Genomic DNA, 25088 nt, shown 5'->3' on the forward strand with positions numbered 1-25088 from the left:
GTCTGATGAGTCTCCATTTCTGCTGCGACATTCGGATGGTCGGGTCAGAGTTTGGCGTCAGCAACATGAAAGCTTGGATCCACCCTGCCTTGTATCAACGGTTCAGGCTGGTGGTGGTGGTGTAATGATGTGGGGGGATATTTTCCGGGCACAGTTTGGGCCCATTAGTTCCAACTTAGCATCGTGTCAACACCACAGCCCACCTGAGTTTTGTTGCTGACCATGTCCATCCCTTTATGACCACAGTGCATCTTTTAATGGCTACTTCCAGCAGGATAACGCACCATGTTGTAAAGTGTGAATAATCTCAGACTGGTTTCTTGAACATGAGTTCACTGAACTCAAAAGGCCTCCAGTCACCAGATCTCAATCCAACAGAACAGTTGGGACGTGGTGGAATGGGAGATTCACATCATGGATGTGCAGCCGACAAATCTGCAGCAACTGATTGATGCCATCATGTCAATATGGAGCAAACTGTCTGAAGAATGTTTCCAGAACCTTGTTGAATCTACGCCACGAAGGATTAACGTAGTTCTGAAGGCAAAAGGGGGTCCAACCCGGTACTAGCAGGGTGTACCTTAAAGTGGCCGGTGAGTGTATCTCAGAACGGATCGGTGGAAGAGGATTTCCACTCTGAACTACATCAGTTGGGTGTTTTGAGAAATCTGATTTAGTACTTTTTCTGTATGACAGAGATGGTTACATGTACTTTTAGTTTAGTTTAAGATGGACTAACACAATCATTGTATTTGTTTACCTAATATCATGTAAATAAACTAATTCATGACATTCATGTCCAGAAATCAGGTAAGAGCATTTCCTAAAATGTCAACCTACTGCTCTAAAACCCAGCTCATATACCGGTAGTAGAAAAGTTTGTCACATATTGTATCTGTTAAATATATGCTGGATTGAATGTTCATAAATATTAAAGGATTCATACATATATGCAAAACAAGGCATGCAAATGTCTGTGTACAATTGCATATACGTATTTTAGCACCACTGTATATACACACTTACACATAGAAACACACTCAGACATTAGATCTATAATTGGTCACTGCTCAACCAGCTGAAGTACTTCAAGATAAAGCCGTACTTAAGTTTTCCCTTGAAATGTAACGATCGATATCTAAATGGGTTAAGAAATAAACATTTAAAAAAAATATTAAAATGGCAGAACGAGTACGTTTTTTTTTAATCTATCAATACTCGTTCTTAATTTGGTAGATTTTGAATCGGTTTGACTCGTCAATATTGTGCAAGAATGTCTTTGTTTTGCAAAATGCACTGATGACAAAAGTTCTGTTCACAACGCGACCCAGAGAATTGAAATGTTCGTCCCTCCCTCGTGTGCTATCTGATTAACTCGTCCTCGGACACAGTCCAGAGTAACATACAGAGCTGTTCCATTCTGGACCTGAAAGGAAGCTCTTAGTCCAACGCTGGCCCACTCGCTCCCGTCCGGCATGGATCCGGTCACCTGCTGGGCCACAGGACCGGCCTGCTGGTCCTGCCCGCCCACTCTCTGCAGAGTGAGTTTAACCACGTTACACGAGTGGATCAATTTGAGGTTGAGGGCAACGTTTGCTGTCCCTCTCTGGTGGAATATGAAGTTCTTCCGGGGGTTTGGCTCCCCTGAGCGGGCGAGGTGAACCTGCGGCGTATCCGGGCTGGTCTGCTGGAAAAGCAGGACTTTATTCCTGACCGCACCAAAAGGGAGACCGGTCCGTGACACCGTAGCCATCAAGGCCGACGACACGGCCGAAGGAACCCAGATGAGGCTCAACACGCTGATCCCGGTGCCGTCCCCGAAGTAGCGGATGTTGCACTGAGACGGGGATCGGATCTCGAAGCTGAGGGTGTCCTTGCTGTCCACGCTCACGGAGCCGGAGAGCGTGACGGACGTGTCCCTGTAGTTGACGCCGGTCTTGAAGGCCTGCATGGCCTCCAGGCCGGTCCCGTTCTGGGTGGTGTAGGCGATCAGAGAGAAACCCTCCCGGACGCAGGTGTGGCCCATGGAGTAGAGCGCCTGCTGGACCACGAACTTCACCACTCCGCTCTCCGTGAAGCGAACGCCTCGGCTGTCGTGAGTCAGGCTGATCATGTAAGGGTCGGACACCGACGTCACGCGTAAAGTCGGCCGGTAGCTGCTCTGGTAATGTGCCAAGAGAGACATCTGTGCCGTCATGGCTACGGCACCGGTATCGTGAGATAACCACAGCAGACTCAAAGAAGGAGTGGCGACGTCGTAGAATTGGAGATCCTTGCTCTGATTACAGTGGTGGTTGGGACTCTTGAGCAGCAATGTGAGAGTGTGGTTGGGCTCCACCTCCACCCCACTGCTCACGCTGACCCCTTGGAAATACTTCCCGTCCGGCTGTTCGATACGAACGGCGCTGAGGTCCTGCCCTTCCTCTTCCTGGCTTCCATTGAGCCGCATGCCTACTTGCAGGAAGTTCCTGCAGCTGTGCTTTATCGCAAAGTTATGATCCAACCACACCAGACCGTGCTGCAGGAAGATCACCCGCCCAGCCTCGTTGGACAGGAGATCACTGCTCTCCTTTTCTCGGATGTTCAGCTGCAGGCCGGGGAAGATGTGGGAGCCAGATGCCCTGGCAAGGGGAACCGCCACATTTGCCGTCCAGGACCGGGAGAGTCGGCTCTCTGAAGGCCGGCCGCAGACGGAGTCGCTGATTGCTGTGCAGGGAACGGTGACGGGCTCTTCGGCGCAGTCGGAACAGGCCTGGCACTCCTGCAGCTCCTGGTTGTAGAAGTAGTCGTTACCGCAGAGGCCGGTCACCGCCTCACTCTCGGAAACTCCCAGACACCTGAACCCTCCTGCGTAATGACAGGCCACGAGACGCTTTAACAGCTGCACAGATGTTCTCTTCTTCACATTATGGGTCTTTTGTCAGAGCTAAATGCTTCATACACCATTCAGTGTTAAACTGGTAGACAAAAGTACGGTGGCCGAAACCCGCCATTGCTGGAAATAAAAGTAACGCTGCAAACAGAAACAAACACCGCTGCAAATTAAAGAAACGCTGCAAATAAAAAGAAACGGCGCTGCAAATAAAATAAACGCTTTGCAAATAAAATAAACGCTGCAAATAAAACCAAAGGCTGCAAATATAAAGAAACCCCGCTGCAAATAAAATAAACGCTGCTGAAAATAAATAAAATAAAACACAAATAAAATAGCCACAACGGAAGTGAATTACCGGGATCTATTTTTGCTGATGCACCGGTGTTTTTACATGAGAGGAGAAGAAGAAGACGAAGAGGACGTAAGAGAAAAGGAAGAAATAAGAAGAGTGAGGAATAAGAAGAACAACGAACGAGAAAATAAGTGAAAAGGTTAGTGTTAGTGTTACTTGTAACACTCTCACATAAAAACACCGGTGCATCGGCAAAAATAGTCCCCGGTAATTCACTTCCGTTGTGGCTTTTTTATTTGCATTGTTTTTTTATTTTATTTGCAGCGGGGTTTATTTATATTTTCAGCGTTTCTTTTATTTGCACCGGCGTTTCTTTTTGTTTGCAGCGTTTATTTTATTTGCTAAGCGTTTATTTTATTTTCAGCAATGGCGGGTCTCGGCCACCGTACAAAAGTGCTCTAAAAAGACAAGAATTTAGAGAAGCAAAACTAAAATGATGGACCCACCTGGAGTATTAAGGCACTTCACGCGCTCCCCACAGATATTCGGTAGTTCAAGGCATTCATCTCTGTCCTGCAGTTGGTACAAATATTATCATTAGAAATTCTGAATGTTCAAAATATGACTTACTTTGTGAAAAGTGATACTTTCTTAAAGTGTTTCATGCTTTTCCCAAGAATTCCGTTTTAATCAAACATGTGATCAGGAAACAAAGAGAATCAAAACTGTTGGCTAATTCTTCATTTCTCTTGGCTTTCAGTTGGTTTTCAACCTTTAACAGACAACAATTAGGGATGGGCGGTATGGACTAAAAAATGTATCACGATAATTTCTGGCATTTATCCCAATAACGATAAAAATACCAATTCAACTCCACCAAAACACTGCTCTAAAAGAATACTAAATGCTACTAAACTACACCAATTAAGTTGAATTGATAAAAACCAATTAAATGAGTTACACCTGTACTGCAAAACTGTAATGACTCAAGCTCCTCGCTCTCAGGTCCGCCTTCTTTCTTTCTTTCTTTCTTTCTTTCTTTCTTTCTTTCTTTCTTTCTTTCTTTCTTTCTTTCTTTCTTTCTTTCTTTCTTTCTTTCTTTCTTTCTTTCTTTCTTTCTTTCTTTCTTTCTTTAATTCTGGCTAATTTCTTTCTTTCTTTCTTTCTTTCTTTCTTTAATTCTGGCTAATTTCTTTCTTTCTTTCTTTCTTTCTTTCTGGCTCATTTCTTTCTTTCTTTCTTTCTTTCTTTCTTTCTTTCTTTCTGGCTAATTTCTTTCTTTCTTTCTTTCTTTCTTTCTTTCTGGCTCCTTTCTTTCTTTCTTTCTGGCTAATTTCTTTCTTTCTTTCTTTCTGGCTAATTTCTTTCTTTCTTTCTTTCTTTCTGGCTAATTTCTTTCTTTCTTTCTTTCTTTCTTTCTTTCTTTCTTTCTTTCTGGCTAATTTCTTTCTTTCTTTCTTCTTTTTTCTTGCTCTCTCCTTCCTTCTTTTCTTCTTCTTTTCTCCCTTCCTTCCTTCCTTCCTTCCTTCCTTCCTTCCTTCTTTTTTCCCTTCCTTCCTTCTTTCCTCCTGCTCTCTACTTCCTTCCTTCCTTCCTTCCTTCCTTCGTTTTTCCCTTCCTTCCTTCTTTCCTCCTGCTCTCTCCTTCCTTCCTTCCTTCCTTCCTTCTTTTTTCCCTTCCTTCTTTTTTCCCTTCCTTCCTTCTTTTCTCTTGCTCTCTCCTTCCTTCTTCCCTTTATCTTTTCTCCCTTCCTTCCTCCTTTCCTTCCTTCCTCCTTTCCTTTCTTCCTCCTTTCCTTCCTTCCTTCCTTCCTTCCTTCCTTCCTTCCTTCCTTCCTTCCTTCCTTCCTTCTTTTTTCCCTTCCTTCTTTCCTCCTGCTCTCTCCTTCCTTCCTTCCTTCCTTCCTTCCTTCCTTCCTTCCTTCCTTCCTTCCTTCCTTCCTTCCTTCCTTCCTTCCTTCCTTCCTTCCTTCCTTCCTTCCTTCCTTCCTTCCTTCCTTCCTTCCTTCCTTCCTTCCTTCCTTCCTTCCTTCCTTCCTTCCTTCCTTCCATAAATCAGCTTTACACAAAAACGTCAACGGGAATTTATCATTTTTACTGCGAGATGACAAATTCTTACCGTGGGAAATTTTTTTGACGGTATATCGTGAACGGTAAAAAATCGCCCATTCCTAACAACAATAATTTAAAAAAATAGTTTTTCCCACCTGGCACATTCTGTCTGCAGTCGGGGAGCACTGGGAGATGAGGAAGAAGCCCGGTGGGCACATGGTGCACTTCACACACCGCGGTGGATCCCTCTGAAAATCACAGTACTCCTCCTGTCCACACGGGGAAGGACATCCCAGCAAAGGCTGAGGGAAGTGAGCCTCCCCCATCACATCCATCACCTTTGAGTCCATGTCCATTTTGTGGACGGCGTAGGATTTCTGCAGGTGGCTGCGGGCCTGGCTCTGCAGTCCCGCCAGGTGGCTCTCGAAGTAGCTCTGCAGCTCCCCCTGCAAGCCCTGGAAGGAGACTTGCTTGATGGTTTCTGAGAGAAGGCCGAACTGAGCCTTCACCACGTCCATCTGCTCGTACATGCGCCGCTGCTGCTCCAAGATCTCGTGCTGCTGGGACAACAGCGCCTCCTGTTGGTCGGCCAGCTTCTGCTGGAGGTCGTGGATGATGACCTGCTGGGCTCGCAGGGCCTCCACCAACTTCTCCTGCCCCTTGGCCAGCTGGAGGTGCAGGATCAGGGCGTCCTCTGAAGGAACCTCATTTTCCCCTGGGATGAAATGAATGCACAATAAAAGGTGGTGCAGGCAAACTTTTCTAGGCATGAATAAACCCTAACTGTATTTGCTTCGCCCAGCCAGGTGGAGTGAAGGTTTACTTTGTGAACATACATCAAAGCCATCTACATTTTCTGGGCAATTGACTCTGAGACATTTTTCCAGTCCAGCTACACCGGATGATCTGAGGCACGCTTTTTATTAGTGGGGGTGGAGGTCAACAAAGTAGTCTTTTGTCTTCCAGACAAAACTATTTCCTTCTCATTTGTGATGGTAAAAAAGAGCCTGAAGTCAACCAAACATGTTATATGTTTGGATCATTTAAAGGCTACATTGTGCATATATGCATATACACATGTATCTTATATTCCTTTGTTCTTGAACAAGTACAACCAATTTAGGAAATCTTCATAGAACCCACCTTTGTTCAGATTTCCAAGGTGACCTCACATAAATGGGATGACATTTTTTTAAATCCAGCCACGTCATCTTTATCTCTACAGTTTCATAATTTGCGTAGGTGACTACACTTCTGAAGTTGCAGCTTATTGCACTAGTTTCAGAAGCAGCGGGGTGGAGTTCAAGTACTCCGCCAGCTACTTTGCCCCAAGGGATAACCTCCGTTTTTCCTTTTGGATGTGCTTAAACTCACAAATGACCTCTAGGAAATGGCCCCACAAGTGAATAAATGTCCTTTCCCACGTTAAAATGTCCAGATTTATAGCAGAATTAAACATACTTGCAGCCAGAACAAAAGAAGGAAATACACTTATGTAGCTCATCGCTTAAAATCAAGTAAAACCACAAATGTATGCATAAATATGCATAGTGTTTTGAGAGGTAGTTGGATTACAGTCTATGGTGTCAGATGGTTAGCAGCTTTCATCACTTCAACTTCAACTCCTGAGCTGTGAAATAAAACAGAACGCAGTCTCTTATTTTAAATATTTGTGCTGCTAATTGTACTAACAGACCAGCACAACCTGCTCTTAGTTGGACTGGTCCATGGGCAAATTTGATCCTCTTTAGTTTAGATCCTGCTGATCTGAGATGCTAATTAACGTCACCTTGCTTTTATCCATCTTCGCTTCAGATGGAGCTACTGAAATGACATTTGAAACGAGGACTACCAGAGCCAAAGCAAAGACCGCTGGAGCAATATGAGCTCCCGCTGCAGCTGTAGAGGTGAGAACAAAACTAAACAGAAAAAACACCCCCCACCCCAGAAAGGTGCAAAACAACGGCCGCTGAACTCAGGAATTTAGAGTGAGTGGAAACTCGGGGCTAAGATCGCAGCAGGTGGTGCACACGGTCAATGTGATCAGAATAGTTGTCGACTTTTAGTTTTATGTGGTATTTTGTGTCGTGAATGTGTAATGGAGTTTCCATTTAGTTCGTTTGTATGTGAAAGGATGCGTTTGTGAGCACGTAGGAGCTCCAAGCTACACACGACTGTCCTGCAGGCATCCATTCTCTTGGTAAAGTCGGTAAAAACATCTTGCCATTAGGAAAGGGCGATATTTTACCGTTCACGATATACCGTCAAAAAAATTCCTCACAATAAGAATTTGTCATCTCATAAATTCCCGTTGATGATGTTTTTGTGTAAAGCTGATTTATGGTTCTGTGTTAAATCCACGCACAACGAACGTGAAGGAAGGAAGGAAGGAAGGAAGGAAGGAAGGAAGGAAGGAAGGAAGGAAGGAAGGAAGGAAGGAAGGAAGGAAGGAAGGAAGGAAAGAGGAAGGGAAGAAGGAAGGAGAGAGCAGGAGGAAAGAAGGAAGGAAGGAAGGGAAAAAAGAAGGAAGGAAGGAAGGAAGGAAGGAAGGAAGGAAGGAAGGAAGGAAGGAAGGAAGGAAGGAAGGAAGGAAGGAAGGAAGGAAGGAAGGAAGGAAGGAAGGAAGGAAGGAAGGAAGGAAGGAAGGAAGGAAGGAAGGAAGGGAAAAAAGAAGGAAGGAAGGAAGGAAGGAAGGAAATGAGCCTGAAAGAAAGAAAGAAAGAAAGAAAGAAAGAAAGAAAGAAAGAAAGAAAGAAAGAAAGAAAGAAAGAAAGAAAGAAAGAACGAAAGAAAGAAAGAAAGAAAGAAAGAAAGAAAGAATGAATGAAAGAAGGATCAATTCAATTTAATTGGTGTAGTTTAGTAGTATTCAGTATTATTTTAGAGCAGTGTTTTGGCTCCAAAGACTGAATGTGGTGATAGATTTATAGTTACAAAGGTGGAGTTGAATTGGTATTTTTTTTATCGTCATTTTTATCGTTATCGGGATAAATGCCAGAAATTATCGTGATACATTTTTTAGTCCACACCGCCCATCCCTACTCGCCATGTCGATTTCTGACTTGCACGTAAAAGTAAAATTAATACGAGCACACCTAAACTAAAAGAGCTAGAATGTGGTAACTGAAGGTTTTTGTCAAATCCAAGTTAATCAAGTTTGGACTTGGTGCCTCATACTTCACGTACAACTCAGGACTCTATACTTTGGAGATTAGAGGTACACACTTGATGGCATCACAGCTCATCATTTACAGTTCAATTAAGCATAAAATATAAACTATAATACAACACAAGTCAGAATACACCATGAACACCTCTGTTTTTGTCTCTTTTGGATTTCAGCCGTGTTCCTAGTGAAGTTCAGTGCAGGCAAAAAGGGAAAAAAGTAGAAAAATATGTCAAAATAGACTCTCTTAGCTTAATTTGAAGTTAGAAAAACTATTTTTTTGCATGAAAACGTCTTAAAACTAAAGTCTGTTAAACAGCAGCAAAGTTGTAGCTTTATTTTTGAATCCTCCACAGTAACCTAACACATCTGGGAATCTTGACCTCACTTGTCTAGATGCAGACTTTGAACTGGAGCAGTAACTGGCTGTGACTGATGACGCTTCACGAGAGCAGAAGTACAGATAGCTGCATATGCTGAGAAACAGATCTGGTTTAACTCGGGACTGAGGAGAGTCAGCTCCTGCCAATGTGGAGACCACCTGAGCTCTGAAAATAAGGCTTCAAAAACACTTTCCAGAGTCTTACTGGTGATGTCTCAGAAGGGGCTGTTCAGTTTTCTACATGTCTATAGTCCAGGCTATGGACAGAGGGGTAAAAAGGGAGCTGTTGTACTGGATCTCTGGTATTTTGACAGATTGGGAGATAGTGTCAAGGTTTTATAAGGAATCATTGATAGAGGAACTTAATTTTTAGTAAAAAAAAACCTCATTACACTTAAAACAAGACTCATCACTGGAAAAAACAACAATTTTCACCTGTTTCAAGTAGATTTTCACTTAAAATAAGTAGAAAAAGATAATAAAAAAAAGATAAATCTTGTCCCACTGGCATATTTTTCTACTTATTTCAAGTGAAAATTTTCTTGAAACAGGTGAGAATTGTCAAATAACAAGTTATTTTTCTGGTAATTACTCTTGTTTTAAGTGTAATAAGATTTATTTGACTAAAAATTTGACATTTTAACTATAAATAAGACAAGATTTTGGTAAGATTTTGAGTTTTTGCAGTGGGAGATAGTGGCAAGGTTTCCTAAAGAATCATTGATAGAGGGACTTCAACTCTGTCTACACTGCAAAAACTCGAAATCTTAAGAATATTTGTCTTTTTTCTAGTTAATATGTCTCATTTTTAGTCAAACAAAATCTCATTACACTTAAAACAAGACTCATCACTGGAAAAAAACAACAATGTTCACCTGTTTCACTAAAATAAGTAGAAAAATCTGCCAATGGAACAAGATTTTTTTGCTTGTAATGAGAAGATACATTTTGTCCCACTGGCATATTTTTCTACTTATTTACAGTGAAAATTTTCTTGAAACAGGTGAAAATGGTCAAATAACAAGTTATTTTTCTGGTAATGACTCTTGTTTTAAGTGTAATGAGATTTTTTTTAACTAAAAATTAGCCATTTTAACTAGAAATAAGACAAATATTCTTGTTAAGATGTTGAGTTTTTGCAGTGTGGGAGATAGTGTCAAGGTTTCCTAAGGAATCATTGACAGAGAGACTCCAACTCCGTCTAAGATCCAGACACATGCGGGTCACTGGTTCAGCTGACGGATGAGAATGTTAATGCAGAAAGCAGACCTGGCTTTATGTCACATGTGAGCTGGACTCCCAAAGGCGCCCCGCCGAGTTCCGGCGACGGATATGATCCAAACTCGGGGAAGTCGGCCAGGAACTGCGCGGCTCTGTCGGACACACGCACCGGGTCCGGGGGCGCGCTCTCCTCCTCCGGGACCGGGGCGCAGCCGTCCCCTACGCAGGACCGGCTTCCCCGGGGCTTGGCTCGGATCCTCAGCGGCAGCCGGCACTCTATCCCCCGGCAGTCCCGGGTGTCGTTGCCGGGCTGGATGGGGATGGGGATGGGGATGGGGATGCGTCTCCCCGAGCCGGCGCAGTGCGCGCCGGAGCATCCTGGAAGAAGCGCTGGAGGCGCTCGCATCCGCGGCCGCACGTCCTGCTGCTGCGCCCCGGCGGGGTGCGCCCATCTCCCCTGGGTGCTCCCCTGGGTGCTCCACTGGGTGCTCCCCATGGTGCTCCCCTGGGTGCTCCCTTGGGTGCTCGGGGGTCTGGAGGCTCTGCTGCCCGGGCCAGGGTCTCCGGAGCCCCCGCCGAAGCAGCGCGTCCCCCGGCACGTCTCCGCCGCAGCCCAGGAGAGCAGCAGCGACAGCACCGGTGTCAGCAAAACCATTTTCCGTCTCATATGTTGACCTGTGGATTAGGAAAAAAAACAAAAAAAAAAACAGATTTATAGCTCCGAATGGAAACCACAAAGACATCCTTGCAACATTTTGCCGCCGCCTCCCTTAGAATAAAGCCCGAATTATGGTCCGCGTTAAAACGACGCACATTTGGACGTAAATAAGTTACCTTCAGGTCCACAGTTTGGGGAGACTGACTGTCCAGACTGTCAGCGCAGGATAAAAAAAACATTAGAAACAGAAATGAGTGCTGGTTCTCTCCATGTCTGACCGACTCTGAGGGCTCCTCCACTACAATGTCAGAATGTGGCATTCCTAAGACTTAATTAGCATCAGGTTTCCCCAGCCACAAATTAACCCTTCACCCTCCCAGTGCTCTTGAATTCCCCTCAGATGAGGAACATAGTGACAAAATAACCCTTTCAGTGCTTAAACTGAGTTGCTGCCTCCTAATAGTAACATAAAAGGCTGTTTTTTTTCTTCCCCTTTGTAATTAATGCTCTCCTATACGACGGAGTATTAGGGCCAAACTAAGACAAAAAAAATTGGAAATTACGAGAATAAAGTCATAATATAATGAGAATAAAGTCATATTACGAGAATAAAGTCGTAACATTACGAGAATAAAGTCGTAAAATTACGAGAATAAAGTCGTAGAATTACGAGAATAAAGTCGTAACATTACGAGAATAAAGTTGTAGAATTACGAGAATAAAGTCGTACCATTACGAGAATAAAGTCGTAATGTTGCGAGAATAAAGTCGTAATAGAATAAAGTCGTAAAATTACGAGAATAAAGTCGTAACATTACGAGAATAAAGTCGTAATGTTGTGAGAATAAAGTCGTAATAGAATAAAGTCGTAATAGAATAAAGTCGTAATATTATGAGAATAAATTCGTAATATTACGAGAATAAAGTCGTAAAATTCCGAGAATAAAGTCGTAACATTACGAGAATAAAGTCGTAATGTTGCGAGAATAAAGTCGTAATAAAATAAAGTCGTAATATTATGAGAATAAAGTCGTAATATTATGAGAATAAAGTCGTAATATTACGAGAATAAAGTCGTAAAATTCCGAGAATAAAGTAGTAAAATTCCGAGAATAATGTTGTAAAATTCCGAGAATAAAGTCGTAATGAATAAAGTGGTAATTTATGAGTATAAAGTCATAATATTATGAAAATAAAGTGGTAATTTATGAGAAGTCTAACAGGAAGAGCAGTCTTCTCCCTGTGTTAAAATGAAGAATATTGAGCATCTTGTGAAGTTATATTTATATATTTATAATATATTACAACTTTATTCTCGTAATATTACGACTTTATTCTCGTAATATTATGACTTTATTCTCATAATTTTACGACTTTATTCTCATTACATTATGACTTTATTCTCGTAATTTCCTTTTTTTGTTTTTTGTTTGGCCCTAATACTCCGTCGTACTCTCCAGATCATTTAAAATGTTAATTATTCTTTTTATTGATGACTTTCACTTTTCATTTTGCTCACAGTTGACTTCTGTTTGACCCTGTCACCGTCCAAGTTGCAGAAAGCAGTAGTACTTTGCCTTAAACTCAGCCTAAGTGTTGAGACAGCTGCTGGTCCTCAACCAAAAACCTTCTTCCACTCACACTGGCCTTGTCAACACCAGGACCCCCCCTCATCCACCCACCCCCCGGTTTTTTTTCCTTTTTCTTTTATATACACAAAGCCAGCAAAGGTCAAACTTTTGTTGAAGAGACCTGTAGCAGAAGTCAGGAATGTGAAAGCTGTCCAGCTGTTTTTTTTAGACTGTCCTAAACTCCCATGTTAGTACTTACGCACACCCAAGCACAAAACCAGCAGGAGGTCGTGTGAGGGCAGAAAAAGAAGCAGAAGACACCAAAAATAGAAGCTAAAGTTAGTTTCACTACTGAAAATCACTTCAATTCTAATTTTAATAAAAAAAAAAAAAAAAAACTACTGAAAATCACAACAAAGATTTCATATTATATAACTTTGACAAAATATAGTATTCCATCTTAGAAAAAAAAAAATATTTTCACATTTTTGACTTCATAACTTGGTACCAACGTGTACTGTTCTTTCATTCAAAATGTTATAGTCCTAGGAGATGCAACATGATTAATTATACTTGCATTGTTCATATTTACTTAGAAATAAAACTTGGAGAGATACTGTTTTCCATGTACTAATAAGAAACGTAACGTGATTTATGGTTCTGCATAGCGGCTGCATGACAAACCTACATACGTAGGTGGAGCGGCTGGGTGGCGATGCCGATTAGTTTCTGCAGGGTTCTAGTTTTCAGTGCCCAGTTTCCTTTGTTTGCTCCCTGTATCAAGTTCAGGGATGGGGCAAGTGAAGCATAGCTTATGTTGGATTAATGTTGAGCAAAAGTCATTTTTACTGCCTATCCAGCTTGAAAACAATGAAGTAGTAGAAGCAGGAAATGTGTAGAATTATACAAGGCTACTTGACATGTAGTGACATTTCTGAGGAGGTGAACGTCAAGCCACGGAGGACGTTACGTCATATGTCATTAGTTTGATGTAAGAACATAAAACATAGTCCTGTTGTGGTGTGAACTTTAAACCTATTTAGCTACAGTTAAACCATAAGTATATTATTAGATGGTATGGGTTAAACTTTCCTGTTTCGACCAGATTGACGTGAATGAAGGCAGTTTTGAGTTCCGTCAAGATAAATGTTTATTATAAGCTCCTGACAAGACTCAAAATGTAATTCTGCTAAAAAATATAGTATAAATAGGGTCCATATAGACAAGGGGTTGGCAACCCAAAATGTCGAAAGAGCCATATTGGACCAAAAACACAAACAACAAATATGTCTGGAGCTGCAAAAAATGAAGTCTTGTATTAGCCTTAGAATGAAGGCAACACATGCTGCATGTATCTATATTAGTTATAACTGGGGGAAGATTTTTTTTTTCATTATGTACTTCGAGAAAAAAGTCGAAATGTCGAGAAAAACGTCGAAATTTCGAGAAAAAAGTTGAAATTTCGAGAAAAAAGTTGAAATTTCGAGAAAAAAAGTCAAAATGTCGAGATAAATGTTGAAGTACAATTTCGTGAAAAAAATCAAAATGTCTAGAAAAAAGTCGAAATGTCGAGGAAATTGTCAAAACTTCATGAAAAAAGTCGAAATGTTGAGAAAAAAGTCGAAATGTCGAGATTAAAAAGGAAAGGAAAAGGGAAGAAAAAAAGAAGAAAAAAGAAAAAAGGAAAAAAAGAAGAAAAAAAGAAAAGAAAAAAAGGAGAAAAAGAGAAAAAAGGAAAAAAAGAGAAAAAAAGGAGAAAAAAAGGAAAAAAAGAAGAAAAAAAGGAAAAAAAAAATCAAACATTTTTGTAAAAGCTCCAGGGAGCCACTAGGGCGGCGCTAAAGAGCCGCATGCGGCTCTAGAGCTGCGGGTTGCCGACCCCTGATATAGACGAACCCAGGTAATTTTAACTTTAACTTTATATATGTACAAAGAGCAGATAAAAAGTGGATAAAAGGATTGTTTGTGTAGTGACCAACCAGGATGGGAGCCTGAAACAACTTGACTCAACCGATAGCTCCAGAAAAAGGTAACGGTTTAATTAGGGGGAGTATAACGCAGTCAGTTGAAGTTGAGATGGATGACAGGAAACTCCAGCAGGCAGATAGTCTGAGAGGGCGGGACGGCCGTCAGAGCAGACTCAAATTGCGGGTTATTGTCCGAGTTACGATCCCCAGAGATGAAGAGGACAGGACGGGTCATCCGGAAGACGAGGGCGGCCTGGATGGACGGTGGCCGGCATCCGTGGCCGACCAGTAGCTGAGTAGCACAGGGAGTCGAGATCACGGGAAAAAAACAGAACACAGAAACAGTTTTGTCTATTTATTGCAATTTTGTTTTAAGTCTATTTAAGTTGACCAGCAACGTTGTGCAAACTACTCAATAGACGCAAATGGAGGAACGCTCATTGCCTCTGCTTCCAACACCTGCCATAGGTGAGTAATGGTCCAGTTCTATAGAAATAAAGGTCATTAGCTCTCAGTAGTTGACTTTTTCAGTAATAAGATGAACATGCCAGTACAGACTATCACAAACAATGCTTTTTATACATTGTACATAGGGCTGGGCGATATATCGAGATTTTAATATATGTCGATATATTTTCAAATGCGATAAGGTAGGAGACAATATCGTTTATATCGATTTTTAATTTTTTTTAATTTAAATTTTTTTTATGATTTTGATATAGCTTATTTTGTGACAAATTGACTTGAATGTTTTAATTGAGATTTGCACAAATTTTTTGTTATTTGCACAACTGTCAACCTCAGTGGAAAAGTCTGCCTGTTACTGTCTACATTGTATTAATTGCACAGTGTATTTTAATTTAATTATTATGCAGGAAAGGGATATTTATTTTATTTTATTCAAGAAGCATTTTTATTCTATATATACAGGCAGTTTATTTTTATTTCATTTGTTTTATACATTTTGATAATGTGCAGACCTCTGTTAATAAAGGAACCTGTGTGACATTTGGCACGAGGCTTTGTATTAAAACTGACTGTTTTTTTAAGGGTTTGCCTCAGAAAAAAAATGAAGCTAACAGAGATGCTATGCTATAATGCTTTGGGGGAAACCCCAATTATGGCACAGAAAAAATATCGATATATATCGAGTATCGCCATTTAGCTAGAAAATATCGAGATATGACTTTTGGTCCATATCGCCCAGCCGTTTCCCCACGTTTCCCCAAGTTTACTTGGATTTAATGACGTGTTTGCCTCAGGCTCAACAGACATGAGTGTTTTTCCCTAACTGCTAACAGTAATTGTGATTTTGCTGCACATATTCTTTTTTAAATCAAAACTGCTTTTGTTCACATTGTCACTCACATGAACATGTGAACAGGGAGGTTAGAGGAGTATCTTAATGGTGTAGGAGTAAGTACCCACTGCATCCTGTCACATGGCGACTAAAGCCTCTCCCAGCTGAGACGAGATAGGGATAAGGGGACGCAGAAGTAACTGAATCATAAATATATAGTGTAGAAATATTAAATGTGTGCTTTATTGAGATTATGTAATAACATTTGATATGATTTTATAGCTTTGTTCTAAAACACGGCAACAAGTCTGGCCTCTAAAGTTGTTTCATGTCGTTGTTTTTCTTGGGAAATTGTGAGAGTATGTTTTCCAGTACTTGAAACAGATTATCTTGTACAACTAAAAGTTGTTAAAAATTGCTTATTTAGCGGTGGACAATGTTAATAAACTCAATCATGATGTTTGAGAACTTAACCGCAACATCATGCAGGACTTTTCCCTTCAGTATTTGGGTGCCAGGTTGGTATCATGTTGCAGAAACAATGCAACATACATAACAGATGTGTAAAACATAACTATCTCTAAATATCTGTGCCTTTATTACAACTACATACAACTACAATACAACTATGTATTGCATATGTGAGCAAGCTATTTCATATTTTCTTGAAGGATTCTTCTAAATAATTCTTTAAATTCCCTTGAAACAACCAGTATTGTGCAGGTTTAACTAACAGAAGTTAGTCGGGGCGCTCCCCTCGCCGCTCTGTGAAAACCCAGGAAGCTCTGATTGGTCTGATCAGACGGCGCATACAGATCTGCATCATCTGCTGAAATAAGACATTCAGAAAACAAATATTTGAATGCAAAATTATTATTCTCTTTCTAAAATCTCTTATTTTTTGTTCCATATTCTTGTTTCTTCTTGTTAATCCTCTTCTTCCCTTTATTCTTATGTTTTGTTATTGCTGGTCGAAAAAATGTTAAGACCAGCCAAACCCCAACATTAAAACATAAAACTGAATGTAACGTTTACCTCGAATATTTCAGTGTAAATGAAGTAGTCAATGTGATGATGGTTTATATGAAATGTGTTCAATGTGTTTTAGGATTCAGCTTGGTTTTTGTGAATTTGGACAAACTAATAACTCCACATAAAAGTCAAATGTCATGTCAATTAGTGAAACAATCAATGATTTGAAGTTTTAACAGATGATTGGCAAGGCTGTGATGGCGAGGACATACATACCCCACAGTTTTCAACGCCCTTTTTTTCCACTGTAAATCTCCCTTTTCTCAGTTGCTGATTGATTGGATCATGAAAGTACTCATTATTCAATAAGAGTTAGAAAACATAAAATAGACAACAGTACAACTCATCCTTTAGCAGATCAAGCAGCCAGTCCCACCTCATCTGCAAAATAAATACGAGAGAAGCTCCGACTGAAATACATCAGCCGGACAGTTCAGATGGATAATCTGTTTCCATCAGCACAAAAATATTGATTTCTTTTTTCTTCATCCCAGCACAATTTATCTCGGTGAGCCCTGTCTGACATTTACAAATACATGCTCTCCGTTATAATTTCCATTGGAAAAAGAGAAGAAAAAAAAAAGATTATACAATTTTTACGAGGTTTTTAATATCTGTTTTAATTAAATAATCCTGCTTTTTGAACATGTCTTTGAACTGGATTAATAGTTTTTCCAGAGTGATGTACTTCATTTTTCTGTAAAATATCACATAACTTCTCCCGTATTATTGTCGCTTACTTTGCATATAACTTGCTCCACTTAAGCTAAGAACCGTCTAACTTTTTGACTTTGAAAAAGGGAAAAAAACCTCAGGTTTGCAGCATAAACTGTTCCCCGTCTCCCACTGAGTTCAATAGCATGTACAGTACATCGGAGTACAAAAAGAGGGCACTCCAACACTCCTGTATGCACATATATAATCTCAGTGACAGCTTGTCACGTTTAATAAATGCTCTATTGCTTTGCAAGAGGCCCACTGGTTTTGTCGTTATCACCCCATTTTCTTTTAGTGCCCAGGTCCGCGATATGCATTTGGAGGCGCTCAGACATTACATGATGGAGACTAATGGCTTGAAAGAATGTCTTACACCTTACCATCTGGAGTTCTGCAGTAATCTCACACCGGCAGACCTCTTTGTCATGCTCCTTTGCATTTTCTCAAGGCTTGACATTTCAGCTCGTGCTTTGTTTGACAAGTGCACAGTTTGATAAAACTCTTACAAAAAAAAACAAAACAATCCTACTTGGTTTCTCTAGTGGCGTCAATTCAGTGGAAGCTAAGGTATGGCAAGGTTACGAGTCACAGAACTTAACTAGAGTATCAATCAACACGTCCAGCAAATACTCATCACAGAAGTTTATGTAGCTTATCCGTGTGGTCAAGAAAATTGGAACTTTTTCAAATGCAGTCTCGCTCACTGCAAAAACTCAAAATCTTACCAGGAATATTTGTCTTATTTCTAGTTAAAATGTCTCATTTTTAGTCGAAAAATCTCATTACACTTAAAACAAGAGTCATCGCGAGAAAAATAACTTATTTGACCATTTTTACCTGTTTTAAGTAAATTTTCACTTGAAATAAGTAGAAAAATCTGCCAGTGGGACAAGATTTATCTTCTCATTACAAGCAAAACAATCTCAAAAACAACTCAAATGGTTGTTTTTGAGTCTTGTCTTAAATGTAATGAGATTTTTTTTGACTAAAAATTAGACATTTTAACTAGAAATAAGACAAATATTCTTGAGATTTTGAGTTTTTGCAGTGTAAAATAACTAGTGAAATCGATCATGTTGTTCTGATTTGCATTTGTAGTTATTCTATATCAGGGGTCGGCAACCCAAAATGTTGAAAGTGCCATATTGGACCAAAAACACAAACAACAAATATGTCTGGAGCCGCAAAAAATGAAGTCTTGTATAAGCCTTAGAATGAATGCAACACATGCTGCATGTATCTATATTAGTTTTAACTGGGGGAAGATTTTTTTTTTCATTATGTACTTCGAGAAAAAAGTCGAAATGTCGAGAAAAAAGTCGAAATTTTAGGAAAAAAGTCGAAATGTCGAGATAAATGTTGAAGTACAATTTCGAGAAAAAAGTCAAAATGTCTAGAAAAAAGTCAAAATGTCGAGGAAATAGTAAAAATTTAGTGAAAAAAGTCGAAATGTCGAGGAAATTGTCAAAATTTCATGAAAAAAGTAGAAGTCGCAATGTCGAGATTAAAAAGGAAAGGAAAAGGGAAGAAAAAAAGAAGAAAAAAGAAAAAAAAAAAAAAGAAAAAAGGAAAAAAAGAAGAAAAAAAGAAAAGAAAAAAAGGAGAAAAAGAGAAAAAAGAGAAAAAATGAAAAAAAAGGAGGAAAAAAAAGAAGAAAAAAAGGAAAAAAAAAGGTCAAACATTTTTGAAAAAGCTCCAGGAGCCACTAGGGCGGCGCTAAAGAGCCGCATGAGGCTCTAGAGCCGCGGGTTGCCGACCCCTGTTCTATATGTATTAAGTAATAGAATAATCAATAGAAATAGACACAGAGTAATTCCATAAATGTATTTATGAAAATCCACTCTGAGCTTTTTAATGTATGGGTTTCAGCACCACCGCTATCCGAGCCCGGCACCCCCGGCTCCCCGGACCACCCTCTGTGTCAGAGTTGAGAATGCAAAGACACAACAAAGCAGAAAAAAACCTCACTGCCGAGCTCCACAACTGTTAATCAGCGTATTTATTTGAGAAGTGTTCTGCGAGGCACCGGCGTGGTTTCTTTTTGTTTAGGAGGCCGCCTTTGGTGTCCATCTGTTTGTCAACCTCTGTGAGAGGGAGGAAATGAGGTGGTTGGGACTCAAGCCTGCACCCGGTGTTTGTTTAATACATCACAAGTCATGAAAGGCTCTCCAAGCCATTCAAGGTTATTCAGTTTCCCCACGTGGTGTTCTGCTTTTACCGTATGATGATGGGATTCCGCCACAGAGAGGGTGGTCTGTCTTTCCCATCAGCGCTGGGGCTGCTCTTGAGGGAAAACATGACAAAGATGAGTTTATAATGGAGAAATATTGCAAATGGAAAATTATATTGAAAATAATTGTGTTTTTCTGGGGGGGATGGGCATTCTTAAGTATAATTTCTCCATGAACGTCTCCATGTGCGACTCTTGAAGATGTTTAAAAAAAAAAGAAAAAAGAGGTGGAATGTTGTTTTTTGGCCTCCCAGGTTGAGTCAAGGAGAAATGCAAATAAAATGAACTATCTGAGCCTGCATGGTCAGATAAGCGCCGGAGGCTATTCATAGCTCGTCAGTTAGACTCTCCCTGGTTCCCCCCTGGAGATAACTGACCTTGTTGCCATGGATCAGTGTCTTAAGATATTTCATCCTGATTTCAAGTAAAGAAACAGAAAAGCTCGCTTGTAAACAATATGTCTTACAGCAGTTGTGACAATATGGAGAAGGTCAATTGAATACGAGACAGTAGTTTCTATGAAAACTCTGCTCCTGCAAAGTGTTCAGGTCCCAGTATGAAGGCGGAGTAGAAGAGCAGGTCATGAACTCAACCAATCAGGGACACGGCACACGGCAGCATCGTCCTTCCTGATTGGCACAATCATTACAAAGCTGCCAAAACCTCAAATGCAGAATCGGGCTGTAAGACTTTGCAGATGGTAACCTAAGATTGCTTGAGTTTTTTCTTTTCTTGTCAGTTTAATTTTATTTATTGATATGAATATTATTTTTTTATTCAAAACTGTAACACATTCCAAAAAAAATTTCTTCTCATAATGTTTAAGAGGAGTTTTAACCTTTAAGATACCAAAAATGTCAGTTTTCAGTCCAGCATCTTCTCCGTCTAGAGCAGGGGTCGGCAACCTAAAATGTTGAAAGAGCCATATTGGACCAAAAACACAAAATCAAATATGTCTGGAGCCGCAAAAAATGAAAAGTCTTGTATAAACCTTAGAATGAAGGCAAATGGCGAAAGGCGAAATGTGGAGAAAAAAGTAAAAATGTCAAGAAAAAAGTCGAAATTTTGAGAAAAAAGTCGAAATGTTGAGAAAAAAGTCAAAATGTCGAGAAAAGATCGAAAAGTTGAGAAAAAAGTCAAAATGTCGAGAAAAAATTCGAAATGTCGAGATTAATGTTGAAGTACAATCTCGAGAAAAAAGTAGAAATGTTGAGAAAAAGGTCAAAATGTCGAGAAAAAAGTTGAAATGTCGAGATTAAAAAGGAAAGGAAAAAGGAAGAAAAAAAGGAAGAAAAAAAGGAAAAAAAAGAGGAAAAATAGAAAAAAAGGAAAAAAAATAAAAAAAGAAGAAAAAAAGGAAAAAAAAGGTCAAACATTTTTGAAAAAGCTCCAGGAGCCACTAGGGCGGCGCTAAAAGAGCCGCATGCGGCTCTAGAGCCGCGGGTTGCTGACCCTGGAAAGGAAAAGGAAGAAAAAAAGGAAAAAAAGAGGAAAAATGGAAAAAAAAAGAAAAAAAAGAAGAAAAAAAGGAAAAAAAAAGATCAAACATTTTTGAAAAAGCTCCAGGAGCCACTAGGGCGGCGCTAAAGAGCCGCATGTGGCTCCAGAGCCACGGGTTGCTGACCCCTGATCTATGTGGACCCTATTTATACTATAATTTTTAGCAGAATTACATATTTTTGAGTCTTGAATTGAGTCTTGTCAGGAGCTTATAATAAACATTTATTTTGACGGAACTCAAAACTGCCTTCATTCACGTCAATCTGTTCGAAACAGGAAAGTTTAACTCATACCATCTAATAATATACTTAGGGTTTAACTGTAGCTAAATAGGTTTAAAGTTCACACCACAACAGGACTATGTTTTATGTTCTTACATCAAACTAATGACATATGATGTAGCTTCCTCCTCAGAAATGTCACTACATCTCAAGTAGCCTTGTATAATTCTACACATTTCCTGCTTCTACTACTTCATTGTTTTCAAGCTGGATAGGCAGTAAAAATGTCTTTTGCTCAACATTAATCCAACATAAGCTATGCTTCACTTGCCCCATGGAGAAAGGCGAAATGTCAAGAAAAAAGTTGAAATGTTGAGGAAAAAAAGTCGACATTTCGAGAAAAAAGTTGAAATGTCAAGATTAATGTTGAAGTACAATCTTGAGAAAAAAGTCAAAATGTCGAGATTAAAAAGGAAAGGAAAAAGGAAGAAAAGAAGAGAAAAGGAAAAAAAAGAAGAAAAAAGAAGAAAAAAAGAGAAAAAAAGGAAAAAAAAGAGGAAAAAAAAGAAGAAAAAAAGGAAGAAAAAGGTCAAACATTTTTCAAAAAGCTCCAGGAGCCACCAGGGCGGCTCTAGAGCCGCGGGTTGTCGACCCCCGGTCTAGAGGTAAACTTTGTTATTTCTTACACCAGGGACCTTTTTTGTGATATGACGCCCTTGTGTGGTCAGATGTTTTAAAGCTACATAGAGTGGCTTTAAAATGTAGCATTATCATATTCTCTGAGGTCAGGACTGCAGGCAAGTTAGTCCAGTACCTAAACACTCCTTTTTCTTAGTGATTTTACTTCTTTCATTGATTTTTTACATAAACAGTGCTTTAACGGCAGTGCCTCCCTTCAGCGTACTGGGACTTTTCCCGGCTTTCCCCAAAAAGAAAAGAAATCAGGGATAAAAATATAAAAAATAAAATAAACACTTAAAGGTCAAAGTTAATAAACGTGGCTCCATGACATTTTGAATTTGGTTTTTGTGGATTTGATTCAGAACTGGCTTTGTTCTTTGTCATTTCTGTTCAATAAAAGGATAGACAGACAGTTTCCCTCTTGTGTTTGTATCATATTTGTATGATAGACAGCAGGTCAACAGGGGGAGTACCGGCACTTATTTCTTTCCACTTGACTTTGACACTAACAGACGCGTAAATTACTTTTTCCAAGGACACTGATACAACCCTTGTACTTCACTAATCCTCCCTTTTGGACTTAATGCTGATAACAGGATGCTTGTCTTCCGGTGCTTTCAAACCTACAGGAGTGTAAAGACTTGTTGTAAATCATTGTAATTGAAGTGAATTATTCACCAAGACTCATTCGCCACATTCCTCGGGCTGATTCAGCTTTGTTTTCCTCGTAAAAATCCTTAAATAAAACCTAAAAATGGCTCTGTTGGAGGGGGCCGGTGTTGCCCGTGCAGCAGCGTTGTGAAAGTATCTCTGCAGGAATGCAGTGACAGGTCTAGACCTGAACTTCCACGTTGAGCAGGAAGAAGTCAACTGAACAAGACCCAGATGCAATCTACATTTACACACCCAGATCTGCCTGCATGTTACTGTTACTTCAGTGGTGTCCAGCTTTACGAGGCAATAATAATAATTCGAAGTGGAACTAATGTTGGTGACGCTTTTATCTTGAAACTAACTGGTGAAACGGGGATAAAAAACATTTAAAAAAGGTGAGTTACATCTCTGTTTAGCTGGTATTGTACCTTCAGTTAACGATGTGCTGCAAGGCAACAACATTGTCTTTTTTTTAATCATTTGACTACTGTAAATAATAAGTAAACATTGGCTTATACTTTTATTTCTTTTTTTTAAATACTTTTATTTCTAATTCAACTGTAGCAGATTGAGCTTAACTACAAGAATGTTACAGATATAAACAAAAAAAAAGAAAATCCTCTCTGGGTGTCGTATTGTCAAATGTTGTCATATTCTCTATTATTTGGACCAAAACAGAAAAAAGTCATTGTGTTGGGGGTTTTTGCCCAAAAAAGGAGACTCTGCAAGCCATTTAATTCTTTTGATGTGATTGAAACAAAGGATGAAAGTTCATATGTGTTCTTTCCAACTGCGCTGTAATTTCAGACTTGCGTGTTTCGCAGTAACCACAAGACACTGAGAGGGTTGGGTTATGTTGAAAATAATTAAAAAAGTAATGGTTCTGTCAGTTTGTTGCTGAAAAAAAGGAACATTTAAGAGTTGGATTGTGAGATTTAATTGTGCAAATAGGGACTGAAGCCGTAGAAATTATTGGCATCCTCTAGTAAGAAGGAGAAAAACCTTTAGTTAGTCTGTTTTTGACTGTTGTCAAGCAACACTTTAGTCATCGAACAGAAGGTCCATGACTCATGTGTCTTAAAAAAAAGATGTAGCTCGGGTGTGTTAACGTTTTCAAACCTGCTTCAGCGATGTGAGATAAGAGTAGTTGGCTACACGTCAGTGCAGATTTTTATGCCCTTCAGCGTTTGTTTCTCCCTTATTTGCCTTCGGTGCAAGAGGGCTTGTCGAGGTCTGTAAACACATCTGCTTAAGCCTCAGATATGTGATCCCAGTAAGAGCAGGAGTTTCTTTAAGTTATTGTAAACACTTTGGTGAAACAGCTGTTGACTTAGTTGAAGCCTGACTTACATGTACGCAAGTCTTACACATACCTGAGATTTAGTGAGGAATTGTCACATCTAATGACACATCTGTCATTAAATTATCGTCTTTGAAGAAACTTGTTTGACTAAAATTAAAAAGTGTGTCCAAGAATTTTGATCGGTGGTTAAAGAGAGACGTCAACATCTTGGAAATATGTTCTGATTAGTTCAATGATCACTTGTGTGATTAAGGGAGATATTATGTCACATGCTGTGTCTAAACCAGGGGTCGGCAACCCAAAATGTATCAGCCTTAGATTGAAGGCAAATGGCGAAAGGGGAAATGTCGAGAAAAAAGTCGAAATGACGAGAAAAATGTCGAAATGTCGAGATTAATGTTGAAGTACAATCTTGAGAAAAAAAGTCGAAATGTCGAGTAAAAAAATCAAAATTTAATGAAAAATGTAAAAATTTAGAGAAAAAAGTCTAAATGTCGAGATTAATGTTGAAGTACAATTTCGAGAAAAAAGTCAAAATGTCGAGATTAAAAAGGAAAGGAAAAAGGAAGAAAAAATAAAGAAAAAAAGAAGAAAAAAAACTGAAAAAAAGGATAGGTTGCTGACCCCTGGTCACAATCTCTAGAGCTGAAAATGAAGCCAACATGAAAGTTCTGAAACCTGAAGCTCCTTTAGGGCCACTTGGAGTTTTTCAGTCCTCAATCACTCATTTAAATAACCAACATGTATCCAAGTTAACCACAATCAAGAGTGTGGGGACTCTCCATGGGGGTCTTTGATGCCAAATAAGATCCATCACAACTCTACAAGGGATACTCTAACATTTCCATGACTCCCATAGTTAGTTGAAGGCGTATATCGTCCTCTTCTTTGTGCATCCCAGAACGAAGCCTATCAAAAGCCTCTGCAAGCCTAGTTTAGCAGTCACTAGACATTTGTTGCCACACATAGTCTAAGTGACGACATACATGTGTTCATATTTACACGTTACATACATTGCAAAATTGCAAAATCTAAAATAAAACACAACAACCTGAGAAACCGATGCATATAGGGAACTATGTTTTTGCAAGGCTCCAGTACTCGGGTGCAGTGACTCCCTGCAGCATCACTGTTGCTAGGTAACGCGTGATAAGAAAGATGGGAGTCAGAGAGTCTGTTAGCTAACAAGTGCATAGCTGAATATTGTCGTTCTTCGTTGTTGTGTCCCGGCTCAAACAGATATTGGTTCTGGATTGTTCGGGACGAG

General features: G+C 39.7%; 1 protein-coding gene and 1 pseudogene across 1 annotated transcript; one reads left to right on the forward strand and one right to left on the reverse strand.

Annotated features, from left to right (window-relative positions):
- Positions 1-841: 841 nt before the first annotated feature.
- On the reverse strand, positions 842-10642 carry nell3 (NELL (neural EGFL like) family member 3). The gene is made up of 4 exons (XM_061713579.1): positions 10036-10642; positions 5374-5933; positions 3674-3740; positions 842-2847 (listed from the first exon to the last, which is right to left on the reverse strand). The coding sequence occupies exons 1-4, from the start codon at positions 10640-10642 to the stop codon at positions 1316-1318; spliced, it is 2766 nt and encodes a 921-aa protein (XP_061569563.1). The 3' UTR covers positions 842-1315.
- A 3650-nt stretch (positions 10643-14292) lies between these two features.
- The window catches only part of LOC133423402 (amyloid beta A4 precursor protein-binding family B member 1-interacting protein-like), a 48859-nt pseudogene continuing 38063 nt past the window's right edge, over positions 14293-25088 (forward strand).

Source organism: Cololabis saira, chromosome 22, assembly GCF_033807715.1.
Source record: "Cololabis saira isolate AMF1-May2022 chromosome 22, fColSai1.1, whole genome shotgun sequence".
NCBI lineage: Eukaryota > Metazoa > Chordata > Actinopteri > Beloniformes > Belonidae > Cololabis > Cololabis saira.

Bases quoted from the DNA above. Each gene is read 5' to 3' on its own strand.
- nell3 (XM_061713579.1), bottom strand. From the start codon at position 10,642: ATGGTTTTGCTGACACCGGTGCTGTCGCTGCTGCTCTCCTGGGCTGCG. The intron at 5,934-10,035 runs GTCTGCTTTCTG...ATTTCATCCCAG, and splicing joins CACATGTGACATAAAGCCAG to GGGAAAATGAGGTTCCTTCA. The intron at 2,848-3,673 runs GTGGGTCCATCA...GTCATTACGCAG, and splicing joins GAAGTGCCTTAATACTCCAG to GAGGGTTCAGGTGTCTGGGA.